Raw genomic sequence first — 26076 nt, forward strand, 5'->3', positions numbered from 1 at the left:
TTCACTTTACAAATATGAGCTTTTTCGCTTTGGAAATCCTGCAAAATTAGTGCCATTCGGTGATGTTACCAAGAGTGGTAGAACCTGTATGGTAAAAAGGAAAAGGTCTAGTTTGCTGCAGAGGTCTTATAACAGAGGCAGGCCGAAGAAGCAACTTTGGCTTATGATCCTTGGTACCACTGGATAGTTCTCTTGCATTGGACCACTCGGGCTCAGTGATGACGATTTCGACTCAACTCAGAATATTTGTTTACCGATTTACCATAAATAAGTTTATCGCCGCAAAGATACCCTTGGGGTCCAGATTCTTGCTGGCTACGATTTCGTGCAGTTCCTGGTTTAGTTTTACGCTTTTTTTTGGATTATCCAAAATGTTTCTACGTAGAACACATTTTTGCTAACAGGTTTAATTTTCACGGAGAGACACCCTCCGCCATATTTTCCCTCGCGCTGCTCGCATGTTAGTTTGCATAAAAAGCGGATATGACGTCACGGACAAAAGCGATACGGACCAGTGATCCAGCCGTCTGTTGGGAGGACTATCAACAAACGGACTCCCAAAACGGCTGGAAATCGAGCCTAGGTTTGAAGTTGCGCAAGTAAATATTAATCGAAAATATATCAAAAACCTCTAATACTTGCAAACGTTGGCGCGAAAGTTTGCTTGTCGGCTGTAACACTTCAAATATTTGGCAACCCCCAAAAAAGACATGTTTGCAGCCAATAGGCCAATTCCGAGTTGCCTCAGTATGACTCAAGGGTTCATGAAGATTGCTCAAGTTGTGGTACAGTGATATAAATGTGATCCATTTGTGTACGGCAGTCAGTAGTATAATGGTTAACTAATTGTATGTATCCTCTGTTTTTTATCAGTGATTTTTTGAGAGACCTTTCGTCTGTTGTGTCTTGCATTAGATTAATATTGAAATCTCCAATAAGTATGGTGGGTATTCTAGTATCTGTTATTACTGAGTTATGAAGATAAACGAGGGCTTTTATCAACTCTAAAACTGGAACATTAGATTTGAACGGTAGCTACCTACCACATAGATATTTGGAATTGGACTGCTTAGAACTGCTTAGAACTGTTACAGTATTATATTTTATGGCAGGTCCACACCAGCCCCCTGGGTTGCCAGACGCAGACCTGCCTCACCAAAAATATATGTATGTATGTATGTATGTAGGTAGGTAGGTAGGTAGGTAGGTAGGTAGGTATGTATGTAATTTCTACATTATTAATATTGAACCTGCATGGAATTCCTGTATAGTTTAAATCATTTTTTGTATACGGCAGTGCATAGCAAGTTCTGATATTGAAGGTTTAAAAGTCATTTCTGTGAAGAGTAAATCCACTTGGGATATACGTATCATCTTTATCTGACATACAAAGCCTTGTTTCCACAAAAATATTAACATCAGCTTTTTATCAGCGATTAGGCATTTATGTGATACTATTATTGCAGCATCTGGTAATAAAGAGCGGTAGCATTGATCCATTAAAGTATTATTGACGGAAAGCTAGAATCTGAGTTGGAACATCACTCTGATAACAACTAAATCAAATATTATGATAATCAGAGAAGCTAAAAACAATTTTAACAAGTTTATTTTTTGTAAATATTTATTCAGCACGCCTTCATAAGGCTACTTATAGGTTATTGAACAGCCATCTAAAGTCAACAACAACAGCAGCAGCAGCATCTGCAACAGTTAAACTAACTAACTAACTACAAAATCAAAGTATAAAACATGAAATACAAAATTATTAAACAAGATGGTCTTAAATATAATACTAGTAGCAGCGAAGAAAGTAATAAGAAACCTCAACGCTTGTACTTTCTCGTCTGAGAGTAAGTTTTGATCGCAATAAGAAAAACATTATTTGCACAGTACAAATTATTCCATTGAACAAAGTTGTATGTGGATGAGAAATTGGTATAAAAAGTCTGGGCATGCAATTCTAAAAAAGAGCGCATGCTCCCAATTTTCAAATGCCTAGAAAATTCAATTTAACTAATGTTATGGTGACGAGGGAACAATTGCAAATGGATCAGGTCCAACACTACAACCGGATAAAGTCACCGACCCGCTACCTGTGCTGTTCCTCTCCCGATTTTTGCCTTTCACGACAACGTTTCAGTTTTGGAACCGTTCAAACTGAACCCGCTCTGTGTGAATACCTAGACCAGTTCATTTTGGCAGCGGCCGTGCAATTTAGGCTATCTTCACCCAAGATTGGTCCTAAATGGATCAAGCCCAAAACTGCCTAATGCACATTCTGAGCATGACTAACTGGTTGAAGTCGCTGATTCGCTCACGTTGATCAAGTAGTCGACCGGTTTTTGAACCTATATTGGTGTACTATGTTGATGAATTTTTTTAATGAGTTTGAAAAGCCTAATTTCCTGTCACAATACCTACTATATACAATGGCAAGCAGACAGATGAAGATGATATGGAAAAGCATCTAAAATTATTACAAAGAGTACATTGTAAATAAAATAAATTACACACATGACACGGCCGCAGTCATGATGGTTATTATTTTGAGGTGGATTGGATTAAAAAATCATAGTGCAGCTCAAATATCTTAAAGTAATTAAATATATGTAATTATAATTCATCAAATATTTTTGCTCGCACGAGATTGATCTAAATGAGTCACGTGACTGAATATAAACCAACGGGGAACATTCCCCAATTTTAAAAAAGATTTCGCGAGTTGCAAAAATACTTAAAAGTCACAATAGCCTCCAGCTGACTTTATAATTAGGCTCGGATATTTGTCCTTTGACATTATCTGTTCCTCGAAGCTAACAGCTCGCTTCCAGAAACAGAAAATGTCCGCAGACAAATATCTGAACATCTTTTCACGCCAAATGTAGGCCATTGTTTATTTACAATTTAAACTTTGGTCACTTTTAAATAAGAGATTTTCACATTTAATTCAAATTAATGTTTAAATGTAATTGGCTTGGAAATTCCTAACTTATCTAGGTTTACAATTACTTTTGTTTGCATGTAATTTGTAAACATTACTGTCGATCTCTTCTCTTTTGTCCTTTTTTTCATCATAATTTTCCTAACATACGCTTGCCTTTTAATTAAGGTCCAATCTCCACTAATGAACACTTCTATAGAACAGCCACCTCTCCTCAACGGTCACCTCTACACAACGGCCACCTCTACCCAAAGGCCACTTCTACACAACGCCCCCCCCCCTTTTTTTTTTGTTCCGCTGACGGTCCATATCTCAGTACAACAATTCTACAACGACCACCTCTCCACAACAGCAACGGCCACTAAAGTGCGTCCCGACTGCCTAAATAACCTCTCAACAACGGCCAGTTTAACAATAATTCACGAACGGTGTATGCAAAACTCCATTTTTTATAGCAAAAGGTCAACGAAACTTAATCCGTACCGTGCCTCGTTGGTGTCTGTTTCTGTTTTATTTAAAGGAGCTCAGTCATGGCATTTTGTTATTTTGGCCACGTGCAAAATTACCTCCAAATTAAAGGAAACCTGAAAATGATATTTTACTACGATAGAAAAACAGCAAAGCGATAATAATAAACCATAAAGGAACAAGAGTGGTTAAGGATGGAGAAGATTGACACGGATTACAAACGACCAGCGATAAAAATTCAGGCTCAAATCTTCAACATGGGCAAACCTTGACGAAGCTCTTTTAATAGATATATATTTGATTGTGTTATGTATTTATACACACACACACACACACACACACACACACACACAATCAGGTGTAATATTTCACCCTTACTGCCCCATAACGGCCACCTCTATCATTAATGGCCACTTTTCTCTGTCCCAAGGCAGCCGTTGTGGAGAGGTTCGACTGTTAAGTTATTAATTTAAATATAAACTAGCAATTGCCTGACTCAGCACCCATGCGACTACTTTACTTGGCCATTTATCATGTTGTCCAATGTGACATCAAAGTTGGTTTTCGTTGAAATTAAGTTGATCATAGTCATTTGTCGCTGATGGCTCCACATAGTCATAAGGTGGTACAGGGGGCTGCAAAGGAAAAGAGAATAACATGTCATTTTGCTAACCTGAAGCTGACCGATCGCTTCTTGTAATAAAATTGATTAGGATCCAGAGAAGTTACAACCATAAATGCCAGTGAAACCAATTGTCGGAAATCTGCGAATTCCTCGGAATTTGTAAAAACGACCACATTAAGGTGGCTTACTACAGTTTTGGTGGAATAAGACAGCTCAACTTCTAACTCTTTGGTAAAATGTTCCAACATGTTTTTCCTTTCTGTATTTACTGTTTATTTAAGTCTGTTACCATTCTATGTGAAACCTGAACAATTAAACGTCAACAAATGGCCAAAATGAATGACCGAGTATCTAAGGGGAGACTGAGACTAGTAGGTTAAACCACGTTTTTCTCAAAATCTACCCGTATGACCCCACCTCAAAATTCAGGAATAAGAAATTGGCTCTGATTTAACATTCATGCAAAGTAAAATAAAAATCTGTAAGTCAAATTTTGAGCTATTTTTGATTTCACATTTTCTTAGTTTGCAAAAAATCTGTCTTACAGATTTATATTTTACTTTGCATGAATGTAAAATCAGAGCCAATTTCTTATTCCTGAAATTTTGAGGTGGGGTCATACAGACAAATTTTGAGAAAAACGTGATTTAACCTACTAGAGCCCAGTCTCTCCTTAGGTACTCGGTCGTTCATTTTCGTCCATTTGTTGACGTTTAATTGTTCAAGTTTCACATAGAACGGTAAAAGACTTAAGTAAACAGTAAATAGAGAAAGAAAAAACATGTTGGAACATTTTTCAAAAGAGTTAGAAGTTGGGCTGTTATAATCCATCAAAACTGTAGTAGGTCACCTTAAAAAAAAAAAAAAAGAAAAGAAAACCTCTTTTTGCGAATCTCGGATTTGTCAAGAGCAATGGTAAACATTTTAAAGCAGTAATATAAAGAAGGAACGTGGCAAGGACACAAAATCTAATTTTATGGAAATATTATGGAATGCACTGGCTACAAGCTGAGTGTGGTGTGTGATTTTGTAGGAATCACCTGGAATACCATATAAGGAAAATAAACAAGAAATAAGTAACCTCTCTAGAACTCTATACTTACAATACAAAGTTGCCATAAAACAGAAGTACCTCAATACCATCAAACCTCTCCATGTGTCCCTAATATTGAGTTACTGCATTACAGAGGTAGAGATTATCTGAATTCTAGCTCGGTTGAGAAAAAATGAACTTTCTCTAATAGAGAGGCGTCTGAATGTCAGAGGTTCCACTGTACTGGCACTATGTCGACGATTGCTGTTTTGTTTTTTTGTTTTTTGTTTTTTTTTTTTGAGTTAGCCTAGCTCTGTGGTCAGTTTCAGAGCAGCTCATAGCCTGCAGTCCGTATGTATCTCGCAATTTTCTCGCATGGTTTAAGCGCCACGCTGGGTTGACATTGACGCAATCAACTACGCTACCAAGTACACGACTAAAATGAAAGCAAAATTTTCCTACTGTGATCAAATCAAGTTTAATGAATCTGTACTTAAACCAGGAACACCAGAATAGCAGCATATCGCTAACCACTAACTGTTAACGACTACAAACTGAAAACCTAGCTGTTATCTGTCGAAAATTACATTGAAATCCAACTGTAAACATGTACCTGCAGATGGCGTAGTGCGTGCGCAAAACAAGTGCGAGATACGCAAATGTTTTACTTGCTGGGGGGGTGACAGCAATAAATGTAACGCGCACCGTAAAAGTTTTCCAAAAAAGATGAATAACTTTAAAAAACACGTGGTTCCCCTACATTTTATGTTATGAAATGGAAGTGACAAGCCTGTTCAACTTGTGATTAGTTTTTGGTTGTGAGCAAAAGGTATTTAGACTGTATTTCAGCTGAACCAGAGGAAGGCTGTCAGAGACGCTACAAGCGCTGTTGCAACGAAGTTGTTATTAAAAACATATCAAAAATGGCTTTTATGTTACCATTTGCCATGTAGTTTAAAGATCTTTTTAAATGTGTTTGCCTTTCTGTATGTAAAGGAGAATTCTAAGGAAATCTGTAATGAAATTTCCTTTCCTTCTTTTTTCAGGAAAATGCTGATGTCAGCATTTTTGTTGAGATTCAAGGCTAATTATCTCGAAAAAATGCGGGGCTACCCCCTATTTTCTTTGTGGATTCCAATAGCCCTTGGAAAGATCTAATTTTTCCGCGTGGTTCTAACCTGGCGCAAAAACCTTTGTATTTAGTAGGCACCGTCCTTAAATACTCGCAACTGATCAAACTATTTTGCTTTGAAATATTATTGCTTGAATCCACTTTCTTCTACTGCTGTACAACCAGCGAGTTTTCCAAATAAATTGTGGTTAGCAAACATGGAAAACCTATATTTCTCTGATAAAAAGAGCCTTCCTGTCAATATGTGTACTCGGGCTTATAACACTTAAGAATTAAAAATAAATGTATCATAAAGCACCAAAGTTAGGACGAATAAAGATCAACAGGCCATTTTGCTATGCAAATATTTCCTAGTTCTCTTCCCTTGTGGGGGCAAGAAGTGATCACTAGGCCAAGAATGGCTTCATTAATTCATTAAATAGATCAAATTTTGCCCCTACAAGGGACTGGAGCTAGCATTAGCAAAATGATAGATTGTAATATTATCAGACAATATCTACTTACCTGAAGTATTAAACGGTTCCTTAAGCGTATTCTTGGTAATACACCACGTCTATGGAGCCATTGTCTGAGGAGAAGATTACACACACAGTTTGGATGCATGCCTAATCCTTGATCAACAGATTTACTGCGATACACTAGCTGAGAGGCTAGTGAATTATATTTAACAATAACATTATTAACTCTCGATATCTATCGCGTGACAGTTGACGACGGCGCAGCCACTGTAATAAAATAAGGCCGAGGGCATACGTCGAATCCAAGTCGCGTCGAATAAATTAAAAATAGGTGCGACAAAGAGTCGACTTAATTCCAGCGTGGTAACAAACGTCGAACCTGCTTCGATCCTCTTTCACAAGTTGCAGTTCATTAAACTGAAACACGGGAATAAGCACGTGTCCCCGTGCTATTCACTCGATGTGCAGCTACTTAATGCTAGGACTTGCTAGCGAAATGCCGAACTACAGTGCTCGTCGGGCCTTACTTTGGCAATTAATTGCGAAAAAAGAAAGAGACGACTCGCATTACATACAGCTCTGAGGACAGTGTGTTAGGGACGACAGCTATTGCTCCAAGTGGCATGCTTTTGTTGGCGAACAACAAAGGAGCAGCAGTCTTGGGCAGCTGTCTTGATGTCAGCAATGACTTTCGATAGCTCGCCACTCCCCGGTCGCGAAATTGTCTTTGTACAGCGCATGCTCACCAGGGGAGGAAGCGGGAAATAGCGTTCGGCAGATGGGGGAGTATGTATTTTTGTGACGTTTGCCAAGCCCATCCCATCAATTATTTTTTAATTTGCATGATTTATGAATAAAGTTCAGCGCGTGTTTAGAACGGCGTTTGCTGAAACGCCGAACCACTGTCGCATTATCCGACTTGGCAAGTCGAGCTTATGCTAGAGTCGAACCAATTAATTTGAGTCGAACTTAATTGCGGCAAACGTCGCACCATTCATGCTCCTATTTCAAAATTAATAGGTTCGACGAATTAAGTTCGATTAAGGTTCGACGTTTGCTCCAGTTCTAACACTGCTGAGGTTAACAGATTGTTGGATTGCCGTGTAATGAAGAACTGTCTTGAGATGTTGATTGAATAGGGGTGCTTACCATTTAGCAAAAAAATCCGGAAATCTCAGTTGCAAGTTAAATGGAACAGTAATTTTCCGGAAAATCCGTTCGGTAATTGTAGACTACCTCCCCAAGTAGTCCACGTTTTTTGTTCGGAAAGGAACGACAGAAATCTCCTTGCAATTTTGTAAATTTTCCAGTTTCCAGTGTCTCATCAGCCGAAAACAATTAGGAGAAATCCAATTTCAAATGGTATGCGCCATCTCGTTCGGTTGGTTTGCTGATTTTGGAAAAACCCTAACCATTATTCAAAGGTCATTCCAACCGCTTTATTCTAACAAATGGTAAGCACCCTAGGTCTCCACTCTTTAAATCAACTGTCTATAGAAAACCCCATCGATTAAACTCAAAATATTACTCACAACCATTAACACATTCCAAGTTTTATGCTAACAGTTCTAAAAAGAGCAAAGCCTATATTGCTTTAGAACATGATCGCTTACAAGAACCCATTCCCACAAGCGACAAGATCTCTCTTTATGTCCAATGACCCCTCCTTGGATTTCCCAAGGTGGTCGCTTAAAAGAAATTCCTCTGTTAGTAAAAAAAAAAGCCACTCTTGACTAGCAGCAGTACACTGACAAAAATACCTTCGTACCTAAGCAAGTATACCGCAACCGAAACTGTTATAGATGCCACCACAACTGACACTGTGATCAAAGCGATTTGTTTGCTGCTCAGGTTTCCTCCGTCCTTTTGTGGTGTTGAGTTATCTACGTGAAAAATACATGCATCCCTAGCAGTTACATATGAGTTTCTTACCAGGGATTCATTTTAAAACAAAATGGAAACACGAAAACAAACCCTGGCCCAGTATTCAAAACGCCATGTATTGTAATCATCTTACATACCACAAAAACCTGAAGATTGAATATTTGTTCATTTAAAAAAACAAAAACCTCCCTCGGAATAAGTTTAACTGTACTCTCTTTCAAGAGCACCCCCACCATGGAGCCACCTATCCTAAAATGATAAGTAAAAGCTTGGGTCCACTTTTTTGCTCCTTTAATCATGTACTGCTTAGAATAAAATTTAAACTACATCACGGTACGTTGCATTGTGTTCGCAAACTCATTAATGACTAATGAAATTTTAAAGGCTGCCGCACACTAACCGATTTTTTGTCGTAGAACTGCAGATTTTTTGTCGGGGTCAAATCGGGTGAAAAAATTTGTCGGGCCATCTGCTTGCCGCACACTAGCCAATTTTTTTGTCGCGACTAACCGCGTTCAGGCTTGGGGCCGAGTCATCCAAAATCAAGATGGCGCCTATTCACTGACGTGACTCTCATGACTTTTCTTAATTAGTTGAGGCGCGCGCGAGCCCCGACAAATTGTCTTGGTCCACCGCACACTAGCCGACAAGGCCCGACAAGACGTTTTCAGATCTAGCACTGTCAGGTATCGCCCGACAAGCCCCGATCTTCTCGTAGACTTGTCTGAATTGATCGCACACTAGCCGACAAGTGAAGATTTTTTGTTGGCCGACAAAAAATCGGCTACTCTGCGGCAGCCATAAGAAGAGAAATCATGAACGTGACAGTGTTTACACGATCCGGTAACACGGAACAAAATCAGCCATGTTGAGGCACAAGTTACACAGTGGGACTTCCACGACAAGGCAGCCTGTACCAAAAGAGATTTTTATGATTTTATTTCTCCGTTTTCTCCTTAGCTCTAGTTTCCATTGAAAAGATATATCAAACACTCAAGATACTGTTTGACCACATTTCCAGACACCTCAAGGTTTCGCAAAAATACTACGCTATGTGTCATATCGTTAACTCTCTTGTCGGTGATTAGAAATGCGGTCAAACATTTTCTTTTTATTTGATATTTTACTTTCTTAACCCACCTTGAAGTTCCTTAATTATGTACGGCTCACCACCTGCACTACAAAATTGTTCTTTGTTACACATCTTTATGAAGACATTGTAACTTTTGGCAGAATCAAGTCTTTGTAAAACTGCTCTATTTGATGTGGCATCCACATGATATTCACAGTCTGGAACAGAACCTTGGCTAACATGATGATAATTGCAGTAAACCACATGTTTACCAGGAGTGCCATGCCAGGAGGAATTGCGTGCCAACTGGAAGAAACGATGGCAAATAAGTATTATTAAGAGTTGAAATAGAGGATATTACATGGCCGCACGGAGATAAGAAATTTCTCTTCGAGTGTTGAAAAATATTTCACGAGTAGATACATTTCGTATTTCCAAGCGACCATGAAATTTTCATTTTTATTAGATACAATTCTCACAATACATAACGACGTTTTTGAAGATTTCCAACCATGAGGTGCTTTATCATATCCAAACTGATTAAGGGTGGGGTAGGTGCTGTCAGCTGAAGCCAAAGGATGATGCTGAAAACACTTATCAAGACTTTCATTACTAAATTTATACTAGAGACGAATTATCCGATGCCGGATTTATATTAGGAGACATTGGTTTATCCAACTGATACGCCCTATCAGTCTGACATGGATAAATAGCCTAGGTATAAATCCGGTGTCTAGACGAATTAGGTGGCAAAATTGATCTTGAACTGATTCATCTGTCAGCACGACTGGCAGACATGCTGAGACGGATCAGCCCAAGACAAATTAATGAAGAGATTGTCTGTAGTTTACAAAAAGACAAGGCTATTAATACTGCTTCCTGTTTACATAGCTGAGGATCCCGTTAATTTAAAAAAGCAATTTTCAAGTTTTTCAAGAAAACACCTCTATGCAGAGAAAGGTTAATGATATTGACAAACCAGGTGCACAATGAGGTGAAATGAATTTTAAATCACATCCATTGGGATTTATCATAACCTGGGACTTTACTCGTTGACAAATTCTTGCAGATAACTTCCAATTCATTTGAATTCATTCAGGTGTGTTGTTGTTATCCCCAAGGAATCAACAACAACAAGAGTTTATCGCAGGTATGGTTTTTGCCAGGTTAGGACCGATGCTAGAAAAATAATTACGGATTATTAGTCTCAAACAAATAAATCATCCCTAGTGTAGATTTGGCCACTACTCTGGATACACAAATTAACAAATCAAATATTTTTTTATCGTTATTATACAATGTTGGCTTGTAAGGAAAATATTAACCAAACTTTTTTAAGTCGTAAGTGGAACCAAGGAGTAGAGATTAGAGAGATTGTGGGAAGGCAGAAGAGAAGGAAAGTGGGAAAAAAGGAAACAGAAGGAAGTTAAGCACAGAGCTTACAAGACAGTCAGGCAGGGGGGGGGGGGGGGGGAGGGACGCCAAAGGATGTTAAACAGGTAGCTTACCAGACAGGCAGGCAGGCAGAACAGAAGAAGGGTGGGAAGAAAGGAAACTGAAGGCATGGTGGGGGGTGGGAGAGGGGGGGAAATCCCTTAATGTAGGTATGTGCGGCCCCAAAGGGCTAGGTTTTCAGCATTTTTGTCAGAAATAGAGTATCAATTTCGGCCAACTTGGTCACAAATAGGGTATGGTTTTTGCACCCTAGTCTTGAACTGGGTATGCTTTTAAGAAGATTATAAGCTACTTTCTCAGCAGTATCGATAAGACCATCAACTAAAGCCCTTCACAAATTATATTTACAACAATTTAACATTGGTCTAAACTAGGGAACTAATTATAAAGCAGGTCCGAACAGGGTATCGATTTTAGGGCCACGGTTCATAAAAAGGCTATCAAATTTTTCGTCAGGTCATAAATACATGTATGGTAGGAAATATGACATATTTCGGTCATAAACAGGGCCGTTATCTTTTTGGGAAAGCGGGCCGCACACCCCTACCCAATTTTTCTGGCAGGACCCATCCCGGGACTGAAGGGTGCTAACCAGGAAGTTTGCCAGACAGGCAGGCAGGCGGACGAGAAGGAAGGTGGAAAAGTAAGTAGCTGACCACTCAGTAACAATGAAAAGCCATCGGTTGAAATCATTTCTAATACCTTTAAATAAAAAATGTAATATATATTACAATTATTAAACTGTAGCTTCATTACCAGTGTTCCTATATGGGCAGTGTAATTTAAAAAGCTAATACACACCTCCTACTCTACTGTAACATTCCTCAGAGCAGTATTACCAGGGAAGATCGCTGACCAATCTCTTATCACCTTCGATGGAGTATCTGGTTCTAAAATTTAAATTGTAAAACAACTACAGAAATATTAACAATAAATTAAATTAATTACATTGTAATTGCAGTTTCTATGTTTTAACTGTACTATTTAAAAAGTATTTACAATGTAAATAGTCATTTTCTTGCTCAAAAAGAAAATCTTGTGAACCTTTTTGTATCAGCACATGACTGTATTTTAAAGGTCGGTTGCTGAATTATTGGACCATGCAAAATGCATCTGACAAGTTAACTAGCAATATTTTAATAACTTTGTGCTAGTACAAGAGGTTTTATTCATGTACACACATGTACAATGCAAGCCAAGCAAGCGGTTCAGAATTTGGAGTTAGTAAAGTAGTATTAAATATGCTTTCTAAAGCAAAACACCTTTGTCTGAAAGGAGTCTACTTACACATACAAGAGTTTAAACTGCACATACAAAAAATAAACAATTTTGATCTAACATGCTTGTGCAGCTGTATCAGCACAGAAGACATACCCCCAGCTGGTGTTTTCACAATGCATGGTCCTTGCACTTCACTTGGAGCACTCTTCTTTCCTTCTTCATTAACAAATCTGACTATTATGGAGACGTTATACTCCATAAATGCCTTCAATCGCTTGAGCAAGGTAACCTCTGTCAAGCTGTTTTTAATAGGTATAACCTTGGTCTACAAGGGAAGAGTAACAAACAAAAGATCTTCATCAGGCTCCATGCATGCATATATAGATATGCATCTGTTTAACTTTCATTTACAGTATACAGTTTCATCTACATGTAGTTGGTTTTTATCGAACTGATCAACTTATTTACTGTGAAACTCAAAAACCATATTTACAATAACTGCAGCAGAAGTTCTCTCGTGCTCATTGGCTGATTTTCATTGTCATTACGCGCACTGACACATGAATTTACAATTTATGTGATGTTGACGAAAGAAGCAGGAGCGGACAATTTGACAATTTGTTATAATTGTAAAAAACAAATTGATATTAGTTTTTCATGCATCTGTCCTGTAATGGCCAATAAATTTTGTCACAAAATTGTCAAAGTGGTCTGCCGATCCACCCAGCTATCGCCTTGTGGATCCACAGCTACTCTGACAATGTTATGACAAAATTCAGGATCAATAACAGGACAGATGCATGAAAAACAGGCATCAATTTATCAAAAAAAAAAACAGAAATATTTAAGGAAATATCTTATTGTGTAGCAATGAAAAAGCCAATTAGACACTGACAAGGAAACCAAATAAAATTATTTGCAAACAGCAACTGTTAAGAAGTAATTATTTTGCAGTTGAGAGGTTTGCTCGAATTTCCTGAACTTTTTTGTGATTGGTCAGTACACAACATGTCAGAATCAAACTTAAGTGTTCACGGTCTTTTGAGTTACGCTGTAAATTTTTCAGAAAGGTTGCTCAGAAGACTTAGGGTGAACTTCAGCCACCTTCAATAAACAATGCACCAAGGATGACAGTTGGCAGACTTTCAGTGCCTTTCTACTAACTTCAGTAAATTATCCTCTGAAAATCTTCTGAAAACAATTTGCACCAGTGAATATTATACACCTTTTGCCATGGTATTACCCCCTTAATTTGCACCATCCCTTGTTACACTTCTTGCTCTTGAGCTAACACTTTCAAGAACTGCACTGATGTTAGCGAATCAGTATCAACTGAATAATTTTTGGTATTTAGCTCTTACTGTGAAACTCAGGAAACCGTGAACAGTCCAGAAATAGCATATTAAACAAGACGAGTCTGAACATCATTGAAGATCAAGTTTTATCATTACAAATCTTATATTAATAGGATGGTTTTTACAATATTTCAGCTCGTAAACTTCAGGGTCATATAGTCATGCAGCTAGATCAAAACGAGTCAACAGCTATATCAAGGCTAACAAGGCATGTATACAGAGCAATGACAATACATGATATAATTGTTGTGATTGGCATTTTTCCATGATCACATGATGTATTTCCTCTTTACTGAATAAACTAGTGTATATTTGGATTCACTCGTGGCTGGTCATTACAGTAATTAAACAGATCAAAGATCTAGTAACTCTCTAGAGGCTTTGATCTCCTCATTAACGCTAGGCTTTAAGTTCTTGATGTAGCCTCGAGAAATGCTAACTGCACCTATCCAATTGAAATAGCATCAGTAACAATTATTGGTTTGAGGTTTGTTCACATGTATTGAACTTTACTGTGACTTGTCAGTACACAACTGACCTGTCAGAATCAAACTAAAGTGTTCATGGTACTTTTATCAGTTTCACAGTAAACCAAGAATAGTTTTTCAGTTTTATTATAGACCTCAGTGTCTCACTTCAAATCAACTAAAAGAAAAACAACAGCAGTAGAGTTACACTATGCAATACCAACAAACCTTGTTTTCCATTTCATTTCTTGCATGGTACAGTATTTTGTATTCCATCTTTGTGTATCTCCATGCAACCCTTGCAGTCCAGCTGACTCTTAATTCATTCTGCTTATCAGTTGTGACAACATTGAAACTCAAAGGAGGCAAAGGGGTAGCTTAAAGTTAGAAAAAGTCAAAAACAAAAACGTTAGATTGAATTAATTCAAAAACAACAAAATATAAATTTTATAATACATGTAGCTGGCAGACAGGGAAATATTAGCCAGGAAAGCACAGAGCGTAATACACATTAGTGCAACACATGACAACAACACAAAGTGCAACCTGTGTCACAATTATTAGTGTTTTACACAGTCTGAGATGTACAAGTGTTCATGAATACATTTAATTGGACAGGCACATTTTCAAGCGGCAGCCTGCAGTGAATATACAGGCCATGTAGTTCTAAATTTGTGGATCCATAAGGGTTTTCCTCACCCAGTGGCCCGTACAGTCAACAAAGCAGCCAAAGTGTTGAGCATGGGGGAGGGGTGATGTGAGGGGACATGCACCGCAGAATGGAGGGTAGGGTGCATTAGTACAATTAGGCCAAATGGATTGGAGCTGGTCAGCTACACATGTACCATGCAATCTTTTGTGGTCAATTCTACCTTAACTATGGGTGAGGATAGGGAGGGGAGGGACAGGAGCACATGGGAGGGGACGTAAAGGAAACATCTTGGGAGAGAAAGGCTATATTGAAAAAAACACAAATATCCATTTGAACTATTGTACATGTCAATAAAAACTCTATCTTTATTGCATTTCCACTTGTAAGTAAACAGCCCTCAGTAACCATTTAAGGAGCAGACTTTTCAAATCAAAGATATGATCAGTTCTATTGATGCAAGTTCAAATCCCTCACCTAATTGTTTCATATCTTCAACAAACATACAAATGAATGTATTTCATTATGACTATGATTTTCATGGTTAATGCAGAGATCAAAATATTTAAGGCAATAAATAAATCCTTTTCAACAAGATATGTCCTTCACTTCACCCTACATGTATTATGCACGTATTGGGGACATTTTTGTTTTGTTAACTAAAGATGAACTGACCCAGTGTGTACTCAATGTTGTGCATTTTGCATTTTGTGCATTTTGCATTTTGCATCTTTAGACAATTGGAAAGTCAAGACACTTTAAAAGTACTGATAGGAATTCAGTCCTAAAATATCAAGGATCATAACTTTCAGAACTTGATTATTACCACTGAAGGCAATATGTACATGTGCCACACCCAACACATGATGCGTTACCTGAATACAGTGGAATGAATGGCATATATCGCCAGCTTGTCGCACTTCCAACAGCATTTTCAGCAACCACAGACACTGTATAGTTACAGGTTTTCTCACATGGGGAAACAAAATCTCCACTACATCGTAGCACACAGAAGAAATCTTTATCTACACTCAGAACATTCGTAGGTCGGCAATCTGGGTTACTGCTCCAATTACAGACACTATTATTTGTAGTGAAGGAGTCATTCAAACACAGCTTGACAGAGTAATTAACAGGCAAACCTCCAGTAACACTTGATGCTGACCAAAACACACGATACTCTCTCTCAAGGTCCATGGCACCCACAACACTGTATCTTAAATTACGTGGAGGACTAGGTTGATCTGAAGAGAAAAAAGGAAACATTTAACAGCTGGATTAGCTTCATAAAGGAAACTAAGAGCTTTAATCTGAAACTACTCAAAAAGTCTTATTAATATACTGTAAATATTTTGAATGCTTAAAAATAGACAGACAGTTTAAATTACATCATCCAAAATTTTTTGATAGTAAATGTACTTAAGACTTTTCACACAGGAGGGTCCAAACTTAATTGAAATCATAACTCTTAATTCAGTTACCTGCCACTATAAGAGATATGTTAACTCCTTGTGACATATGACCAAGTTTTGGGCCACACCAGTAAATTCCATTGTTTTTGCTGCTTGTACTTGATAATGTCAGTTGTACTGTGGCAGTATCAATATGCTGTACTTCACCAAATAACCATTTCTTGTTATGTTGCCATGTTAAATTCAATGCCTGCGTATAATTTCCCACTGAAACAGTGCAGTTTAAAACAAATGTAGAGTCCCTCAATGAATAGTACAAATTGTCGGGCCTTTCTGGTTGAAGTTTAAAATCCAAAACTGAAATTAAAAGTGAAAAGAATCTTCTTTTGGTATCAAATAATAATTTATTACTTATGCTTTAATTGTGAATATTTCAAATGCACTTATTGTATTTAGCATTATTATAATATTTACCTTGTACTGTTCCAGAAAATATCTCCACCCCATTCTCTGGAGGGTTTGAATATCCATACCCCTCCCACAGAAAGCTTTTTAGTTTAACCCCCCAGGAAGTTGAAAATTTCTGGTAAGAGAGCTTTAAGCATCTCACTATTCCCAACTTAAAACATTCTCACAAAACGTTTTCTCAAACCAGTTTTTTTTTCTTTTTTCCTTGAAGAGTCAAAACACATTCTCGGGCATGTCCAAGCATATGAAAAAAAGATTATGTTTCATTAAAGTAATTCTGATCTTGCCTGACATCAAAATCAGGCCTCACAATGACTAAAATGTCTTTCATGCAGAATATCAATCATCTATTTACTTCTTATCTGTCCATGTTTCCTTTCTAGCCTAGTTGTATTTATTAAATCTTTATCTCTTTGTCTGCAGTCCACACAACCAAAAAACCCTTACACAAGAGAGGGCATAGGGAGGGGAGGTGAATGGTAAATGCGAGACTTGGTGAGAAGGCGAGACTAACATTTTTCTTTGCAAGCCTAATAGCAACTCTAAGCCAAGTGGAGTGTTAACTGGGACATTCTTCTGCCTTTCTGATTATATGGTGTGTTTTTTATCAAGTGCTGCAGTATCAAAAAAAAATTAAAAAAATTGAAAAAAAAAATTATTAATTTTATCCTGGAATGACAATTTAATCCCAGACTTGCACTACACTGAGCTTGAGAGGGTTTGAATACAAGGTCTTTTGGTGGCAAAACATGTATAAGCTGTAGTTCATAAATCAACTAAAGCTTATGTATTGTGTGTTATATATTGTGTTTCACTTGAGAAGCACAAGTTCCTTAAACTTATTAGGAAACTAAGACAAAAAAACGGAAGCTCAGTTCCGTAACATTCAAACGTGGACGCAGCACATTCTAGCCCGTTAGTAAGCTGAATTTTACGACATACGTAGTTAAAAGATATGAAGATTAAGTTTTTAAGTTAAACTCGAGTTACAACCATCACTGAAGCGGTCAGTCAAATAAAAACAAAAATCTTAAATAAAGCTTCACATTGAAACTTACCACTTGATAACGATCCATCAACAGTAGCCAAAAGAGATGAAAACACTACCAACAGGACAAGTACAGGAAAACGCGATTTCCTCATCATCTGATTCGGCACACACAATCAGCACAGTACATTTACATGCCTGAACGCATAAATTTTTAATCTTTCGCTGTCTTTTACGAAGACTCATGAATGCAGATGTTCTTCGCTTCGATTGAGAAAAATCTTCACCGGTTCGTCACATGTTGGACTATTTTTCCTTTTTTTCCGCCTCAACTAAATAAAAAAGATTATAAAGTTGATTTAGTTCCACCATAGTTACTTCCTCAATCTCGTGATCATGGTGCTTAGAACAAGCGTCAAGTATGCATTATTCTACTGTCCTGAACCACTTCATGGCGAGGACTGGGAACTACCCCCGGCCCTCCATCGACTCCTGATCGACAAAACTTCAGCATTGCACACTTTGGTTATTTCGTTTGTTTTTAGTTTGTTTGATTTTTATTTTTGTTTGTTTGCTTGTTTGTTTGTTTGTTTGTTTTTTTTGGGGGGGGGGGGAGGTGAGGGAGGGGTTAAAACAATACTGTGGGACAGGAGCATATCATATATGCTCCTGTTTGAGACAGTTCTGGTGCAACGTTAAATGACTTGTCTGACCACAGGGGACCCGAACACTGCATTAAAAATAAAAAATAAATAAATAAGTAAATAAATGCAGTGTTATCTACCAGTGTTTCTGTATCTTTCTGAGTCGTTTAAAAGGGCTTTGAATAGAATCGAAGAAGTTTACATTTCAGATATTATCTCAAGCTATCTCAGTCTCCCGCTTTATAAATGTGACGCTCCGATTACTTCTAAAATTTCCATTATCGTCGTTAATTCGTCGAGGAAGAGATTCCCACATGTAATCAGAACGTCACATTCACAAAGTGGGGGTAAAGTGCTGGTTAGAAAACACATGACCCACCCCTCCCGTTTGGCACAAAACTGACTGACCCACCCCTAAATGTAGGTTGAAAATCATGTGACCCACCCCCCACAAAACATGACAGTTTTGGTTGCCTAATCCCACAAAATCACATTTTGTGTAGGAGATTGTGTTACCATTTACGTTTTAGATTTATTTCTCGACAATAATACAAAATCTTCCAAAAACTGAATATTGTCTTCCTTGACTCTTGCAACCTTCCGCCCTCATGATGGCGGCCGGATTACCTTTGATCTCAAAGCTAAAAAGAACAAGCAGCTGACCCAACTCCAAAGGCAGGGAAGCCTGCTGAAGTGGTTGCTACTCTCAGCGAGGAAACCGAAGAAAAATTGATATGCCAGGACAGCTTGACCGTTGATGTTTATGAGCGGGGACGGGTTACCCATGACCTCACAGAACAAGCAGCTGACCCAAACGCCAAAGGCAGCGAAGCCTGATGAAATGGTTGCTACTCTCAGCGAGGAAAACGAAGAAAAATTGATATGCCAGAAGAGCTTGATCGTTGAAGATCACGAGGGTGGACGGGTTATCCATGGCCTCACAGAATAAGAAGCTAACCCATCTCCAGAGGAAGGGAAGCATGGTAAGCAGCCAAGGGATGTCTAGGACACTTGACTGTAACTGTAAGAATGATGGCTTAGTCATATCTCAGTGGACAAACATGAACGAACTCATAAACAGGACTTCGATTTCTGTCTGATCGTAATTAAAACTAAATTACTGTATTCTTGAGTTTCTATGTTTTGCACCTATTACGGTATTTATATATATGAAATAAGAAAATAAAACAAAGCTTTTAAAGTGACGGCAGTTAGTGACGTAACGTTCTAGAAAATTGTATGATTAAGAATAAAGGCAATATACAGTCAGGAGCAATTTGTAGACTGCTCAGTTTAATACCTCGCTGTATTTACTTAAATTTGTGTATTTTATAGAGGCATATTCAGCTTTTCGATAATTTGCTTTACTTGCTCATAATCGCCATTCAAGTTCAAGTTTTTATTATAGTTATATGTATTTAGCTTTGGAAAATAGCGTGGTAATCGTTTGAATCCGTTTTTAATATTTGCTTAACGGCTATTCGCATTTAGCCTTTGTCTTTGACTCAATACAATTTTTAATTTCCGCCGTAATTATCATCAATATTTAAATTTGTTTTTACTTGTCATAATTTTCAAACATTGCATTTTCAAAAGCCAACAGCAGCTTTATTTGCCAGAGTTTAATTACAAGAGATTTCCTCTGTTATTACATTTTGCCAATTTCTAATTAAGCTTGTGGATTATTTTGCCAATAAGTTCATGTTCTGACCGACTGAGTTTGTGATCTTCGTTTAGTCCAAAAGGACTTTATTTAACCACCTGTTATTTTCTAATTTATCTCACTGAAAGTTCAAACATTTGTTGTTATGTATACTTTAACTGTCTCGTCTAGGTAATGCTACTAATATTTAGATATTTTGTTTTCAGTGAGACCTTGGGGAACGAAGTCGCTCCTTAACGCCATACAATTCATTAGCCCTTTATTACTTTTGATTTCGTTGGATCGTTTTCAATTGAGAGTAATTTAGTTCGAACTTTCCCGTCGAAGCAACAAACACTTCTAACAATAAGTTCTTAACTTGAAACTAGAATTTTTTATTATGTACCAGTCAAATCGAAGCAACCCCCTCCCGGGCAACCCCCCGAGCATTTGAATTTATCTTTTCAGTAGCTTCTATTAAGCTTGTGATGATGTGTATATAAACATGGTTTAATAGACAACATCAAAGAGAACCAAGGCCCTACATGCCACGAGGCACGAGGAGGACAGGTAACGGGAAATAACCAAAGGGAAACAAAATTGACAAATTTTGATGTCGAATTATTATCAATAAACCCTAATATAAAAGTAGCGTTTTGTCGATGTGGATCGACTGTATGTAAGTATTACACTAGACCAATTTTCTACTCGTAGAGAAACACTTAGAGAATATTTTAATTTAAAATAAGTATATTTAATACCTCTGTTTCGATTGAAGCAAATTTTGTTAAATATTTGATACATCAGTAAAAGAGAAACAATTACAAAGTTGCTAAATTTTGATAACAAATTATTAAACCTTTAATTACGTAAACTTTTATTGGTATAAGGGAAGTGTTCAAAACTATTATACATGTAAGGGACCCACTAGAATAACTTGAGACTACCGTCTCTTTCTATAGCTCCCCCCCCCCCTTATCTAAATACCAATAATCCCTTAGCAAGTGACCCATGGTCTCTACTACAGCCCACCCTGTCCCTTGACAAGTGACCCGGGTATCTTTTATAGCCCCCCCCCCCCCCCCCCCTCTTCATAATTTACCCGTGGTATCTTTCATGACCCCACCACCCTTAAAAATATGGTGAGCCTCGAGAACCTCTATTTGCTGCTAACCTATGGTCTCTTGCTTAACCCCCCCCCCTCCCTTGATAATTTGCCTGTGGAATCTTTCATGACCCCCCCCCCCCACCCTTAAAAATACGATGAGCCTTGATTGTTCCTTGAACTGATCTTAGAATATACAAACATCTCTGGTTTGCAACCTATAAAAGCAAAAATCAATTTTTTGGATGTTGGAAAACAACTGCGTTTGACAATCATGTTAAATATTTTCTAATGAAGAAACAAAAAACCACCGCATTGTTTTGCACTCAAGTACGTGGTTTCCCTTTGCTGAATACCTGCCTACGCAAAGCTCATTAACTCTGAACATAAACATAAACTGCGGACTAAAAATAGTCATGCCAGCAGTCATATCATATTGCTCAAAACCAACGACGCACAAACCACATAATCGAGTGGCACTTTAGAGCTTAAATGCGTAACCTAGAATAGCTAGAAACTGTCTGTAACATTTGTGTCTCTAAAGCTAATACGCTCGCCTACAGACTTTTAAAAACACCTTTGAACATCTGTCAATTAATTACTGTTTATTCGCAACAAACGGACTTCAAACAGTATCAACTCACAGGAATAGCGCGTATTGACGAAAAAGAAGCTGCAAGATTTATGAAGGTGTTTTTTCCCTGTTCAGAGAAATTAGCATTAATATTCTCTTGTTTTAATATTTAATTTGTTTTCTAAAAATAACAGGAAAAGTATACCGCAGAAATGGTAGCGGAAACCCAGCGCGAATTAAAGGACGATTTAAATGAAAACAAATCACATTCTAGAACGACAATAATTTCAAGATCTTGTTTAAAAAAGATTAGCATTACTTGTTCCCCAGTAATTATATATAATTTGCCGTTCGTTCTTCTCGGTCTTCATAAATATCAACTAATGTTGAGTCGTATTACTCAATCGAAGAAAGCGCCGCAGCTGTCACATTTACTGGAGCTGTACCAATTTTTCTTTATAGATAACAGTAGGTACTAAAACCAGGAACCTTAAACGAATAAGGTGCTCCGATTACCAGCTTGTTACACTCTTATGTGTTCCTGGTTTTTTGACAAGGATGGCAGTTACGAGGAATCTGTCATGGTGTTAATAACAGAGGAAATTAATATGAAATCTTCAGTTAGTCCAGTGTCGTTGCAATTGCTGCCTTGGGGTGCTTGGGGGGATTTTGGTGGAAGCCACTTCTTTAGCCGTGCCCTGGCAAGTCGCTCTTTAATGTCCTGTAAAGTTCCACTTGTAGGTAAGGAGTGTATGTTCTTCAGCTCCTTTTCCACACAAACTCTGTCCAGCTTTTGAATTTCCTTGTCAACGATGATTGGAGTGTCATGTGCATGCTCCATGATTCGTGATACCAAATCGTATTTAACACCAGTCACTCTCCATGGGCATTCAAGATCGGAACAATTGCAGATTTCACGTAAGGTTTCTGTTAGTCTTGGTGTCTTCTCGCAGTACAAGTTGTCAGGAGACATCTGCTGACTCATGGGAATTGGCAGTTTCTCCCTTTCTCTTTGTTTCTCCTTTTCCAAAAGTTTCTTCATTTCATCTTTCAGGCTTTCATTTGGACAGGGAAATACCTTTCTAAAATCTTGCATCTCTTTTTCCTTCAATCCATGCCTTTGATTAAAGACGGTCTCCAGGGCTTTTGATGGCAGAAAATAATCCATTCGTCGATACCCGTCTTCGTCTACCGAGATCTCTGGGAAAAGGTTCAGGCCAGCAAGCTTTTCATTCAAACCCTCTTCTTCTAATATCTTATGGACTTGTCTTGATTCTTCATAATGCATGAATTTAAAGATAGACGGTTTCGGCGTCTGTGGGCAAGCAAGGGGAAGCATTCGTTTACCACAGCAAGTTGGATTGTTACAAGCCCTTCTTTCTTCATAATAGCCACTTGGTGATATGTAGCCATGGGTATCATACCATTCGAGGTTCAAACGGATCCAGTCAAATCTTTCCTCCTTGTCTTTCTCCTTTTTGCTTGCCTTGCTGTAGCCTTGGATATCAGCCTCTAGGAGATGAGATAATGGGAGTTGGTAGAAACCTAAAGGGGTTTTGGCAAAAACAGTTTGCCCAAAGCAAGGAAAGCCATTCCATCTGTTTGCTAATTCTTTAGCCCCATACCACATGTTCATTTCTGCCGTAAAATCCTCTCCCAGTGAAGCGGCTAGCTTCTTCAGGTTTGTTACTTCTTCCGGTTTAATCGATCGCTCCTCCAGATCTCTTTCAAATTTTTTTAAACAATCTTCAGATGTTTTAAAGGTGCTGTTTGAGATGGATGATCCCACTGTAGCTGCTCTGCCCAGAATAGAGTTACCCCTTTCTGCTTCATTCGCTACACTGTCCCTTTCCGCTCTTCTTTGGATGCAAGCATGTGCATTCATTTCCATGCGAAACTCAATGGCCGCTGCGATCTTTGTGGGAAGATGTGACTGTTTTTGGTCTGGTCCGCCATCCACCAGACGATAGCTGAATGGCCTTGGCTCGCACTCTAAAGAAATAGCTCTTTCCTCAACAAGACATATGTAGCTTTTTAATAATTCTAACGCATCCAAAGATGAAGAACCAGTGTTATCACACTTTACGAGGTTTGCTTTGTTGAGCAAAACATCTTCGCTGGATTCAAGATTCTCTGCAATCTCCAGCATCAATGATGCACCATTTACCTCTCTCAAGTAAACGTTGTCGTCCTGTTTCTCGCGGTTTTTGTCAATTGGCAATTTACTTAATAATTCGGTAGTTTTCTCAATCCATGCCATTCCGTCGACGGTTGAACTCTGCGCTCCAAGTTCACCGAGAGGAAACCCATTTGTCTGAATTATGACATGATCGATTACCCTTTGAAGTGCGCTGACTATTTTTATGCGACCAATATTTTCAACCTCGAAGGTGCACCCTTGTAGTCCATTCTCAATCAGACTATCCTTCATGGCCAGCATAGTTGAGTATGTTTCCTGTGCGGTTCCAGTAGATTGTGCACTAATGTGGACTCGGTGCTGTTTGAGCCTTTCCTCTCCTAGGGTTTCAAGAAGCTTTTCCAACACTTTCGATGGATCCCGTTTATAAATTGGGATGAGAGAGAGTGGTGGGGTTGGAACTTTGAGGAGGTCTTGGGAAAGCTTTCTTAACAAGGAGGATAGCTTTGAGGCCTCGGATTCATCTACCTGGGCGAGGTATTTGCACAGACATTTGCTTTCTTTAATAGAATGCAGCCAAGGATATATCCTGCCAAGAAGATATTGAAGTGAAACGGCAGGGACATCTGTATGGGCAAGAGTCATTTTCATTTTCACCTCCTTGTCGCCGAGACGCCGAAGTTGATAGCGCTCGTTGACATGGGTGATTGCTCCATTAGAGTACTCAAATTTGGGGGAAACTATTACTACAAGTTTTGTTCCGGACCAACAAACCGATTCCCGGTCACTCTTCTCGTCCACCTTGAATGCCTTTTCGATGAAAAGATTTGTATTTGGCACTATCACATCTCTTGGAGAGTGGTAGTCGTGGCATGGTAGGGCTTGTAGTTTCACTAGTTTCTCATCCTTTGCTATTTTTCTTTTTCCTTCAATCGTAGCGTCGCCCTCCTTCTCTTCCAATGGGCTCCATCGATCGTCTTCATTAACGTAACTTAGCCATGTCCGTCCTGTGTTAAAAGAGTTTTTCGACCCCAGAATTATGGGCGCTTTTGCATCCGTGCTGTTAATGGTCGAATATCCGCGAAGGTGTGGAAATCTTTCATCAAAGCGAAAAGGCTTTCTCTGCTCCATCTTGACAAACGCTCGACAATACTGTATGTTGATAGGCGGGATGCTAGATCCTGTGTCAGGAACTTTACCAAATTTAATTTTGGCTTCGTTGCTATAGTGCATGCTATTTCTATGTCCCAGATGTGGAGCGAGGCACCTCCTTTTCAGAGTAGAAACGCTAGCTGTAGGCATTCCAATCTGACGAGCAATTATGTTGTACTGTTCTCCTAATCTTCCTGCTGAAATTTTCGTATTCGTTTCAACAGATTCAGTGATTGATGCAAGGTACTTTACGTCATAGTGTCTCTTAGCGTGTGTCAGATTTCCAGAGTCTGAACTTGTGGCTGAAACTTCAACTATAGTTTCTAAAATGCTCGGATCAATGTCCTTTCTCGGTCTATGGGCTAGTTCTGATTTGTCCCTCGACAATAGACAACTTGAACCAAATTTCTTCATTAGTAGTTTTGCCTTTGGGAGCAAAGAACTGTCCGTTCGACCAGGATAGCGGGAGCGCACCATATCGAAAGCCTTTTTCCACATCCCAGGAAGTACAGCTTTTGCAGATGACACTTTCCTCTCCGCTCTTTCCAGGGAGTGCCTGCTAAATTTCAGGTTCTTCCGAAGATGAGAGTCCGTAAATCCTGCGCTCTTTAAGAGAGATTTTCCGATGAGCTTACTTTTCTCGTCTTCGAACAATTTGTAGGTTTCTTTCATCTCAGGGAAGTTTGGTTCTATTATATGTTGAGCATGCTTTTGTGAAATCTCCATCTGCCTCTTCACTGCCCTGTCAAATGCACACTCCTCTGAATCGTCTTTCAACAAAACAAGGGTTATTTCCCTTTTCATTGATGGTACTGTTCCTTTTGGTGGGTCTTTTATGTAAACAGGTAATGCGTTTTTTCCAATTAAAAATGACCGTTTAAAATGTTTACGAAACATCGAAGCCTTCTCGCGAGAATCAATTCCAACAGCATCTGTTAACTCTTCTATCGTCATCATCTTTGATGGTGAAAATAGTAAGCTCTTGATAATTCTCTGGCGCTGCAGAGTGTCTTCCGAGCTATGCACGTTTCTAAGAGCATCGTCGATATCTTTTTCAAATTCCTTGACAGTTTTAGTACAAGACGAAATCCAAAAACCTTCGTGGTGAGCACTTTTACAATTTGACACGGCTGCAAGACGCTTCTTTTCCTTGTTTGCAGAGCCTGAGATTAACTGGTCAGTAGGTTTTCT

The 26076-nt window shown here is 38.5% G+C and overlaps 1 protein-coding gene across 3 annotated transcripts; it reads right to left on the reverse strand.

Moving 5' to 3' along the window:
- Positions 1–1606: 1606 nt before the first annotated feature.
- On the reverse strand, positions 1607–18180 carry LOC149098822 (uncharacterized). Of its 3 annotated transcripts, XM_089277036.1 has the most exons (8): positions 17702–18170; positions 16245–16532; positions 15639–16007; positions 14343–14491; positions 9685–9922; positions 8429–8543; positions 6707–6770; positions 1607–4047 (listed from the first exon to the last, which is right to left on the reverse strand). In XM_089277036.1, the coding sequence occupies exons 1-8, from the start codon at positions 17787–17789 to the stop codon at positions 3964–3966; spliced, it is 1395 nt and encodes a 464-aa protein (XP_089133162.1). In that variant the 5' UTR covers positions 17790–18170; the 3' UTR covers positions 1607–3963. The 3 variants fall into 3 exon arrangements, with proteins under 3 accessions (XP_089133162.1, XP_089133163.1, XP_089133164.1); XM_089277037.1 differs by lacking the exon at positions 8429–8543 and having other exon boundaries at positions 17702–18171; XM_089277038.1 differs by lacking the exons at positions 1607–4047; positions 6707–6770; positions 8429–8543 and adding exons at positions 11873–11961; positions 12446–12617 and having other exon boundaries at positions 9769–9922; positions 17702–18180.
- Positions 18181–26076: the final 7896 nt, after the last annotated feature.

This window comes from Orbicella faveolata, unplaced genomic scaffold (genome assembly GCF_042242905.1).
Source record: "Orbicella faveolata isolate gen_17 unplaced genomic scaffold, um_ofav_v1 contig_46, whole genome shotgun sequence".
Lineage (NCBI taxonomy): Eukaryota > Metazoa > Cnidaria > Anthozoa > Scleractinia > Merulinidae > Orbicella > Orbicella faveolata.

Coding starts and splice junctions, on each gene's coding strand:
- LOC149098822 (XM_089277036.1), bottom strand. CDS start 17,789: ATGATGAGGAAATCGCGTTTTCCTGTACTTGTCCTGTTGGTAGTGTTT. Junction 16,008..16,244: donor CATATCTCTTATAGTGGCAG/GTAACTGAATTA, acceptor TTTTCTCTTCAG/ATCAACCTAGTCCTCCACGT. Junction 14,492..15,638: donor ATTCATTCCACTGTATTCAG/GTAACGCATCAT, acceptor TCTAACTTTAAG/CTACCCCTTTGCCTCCTTTG.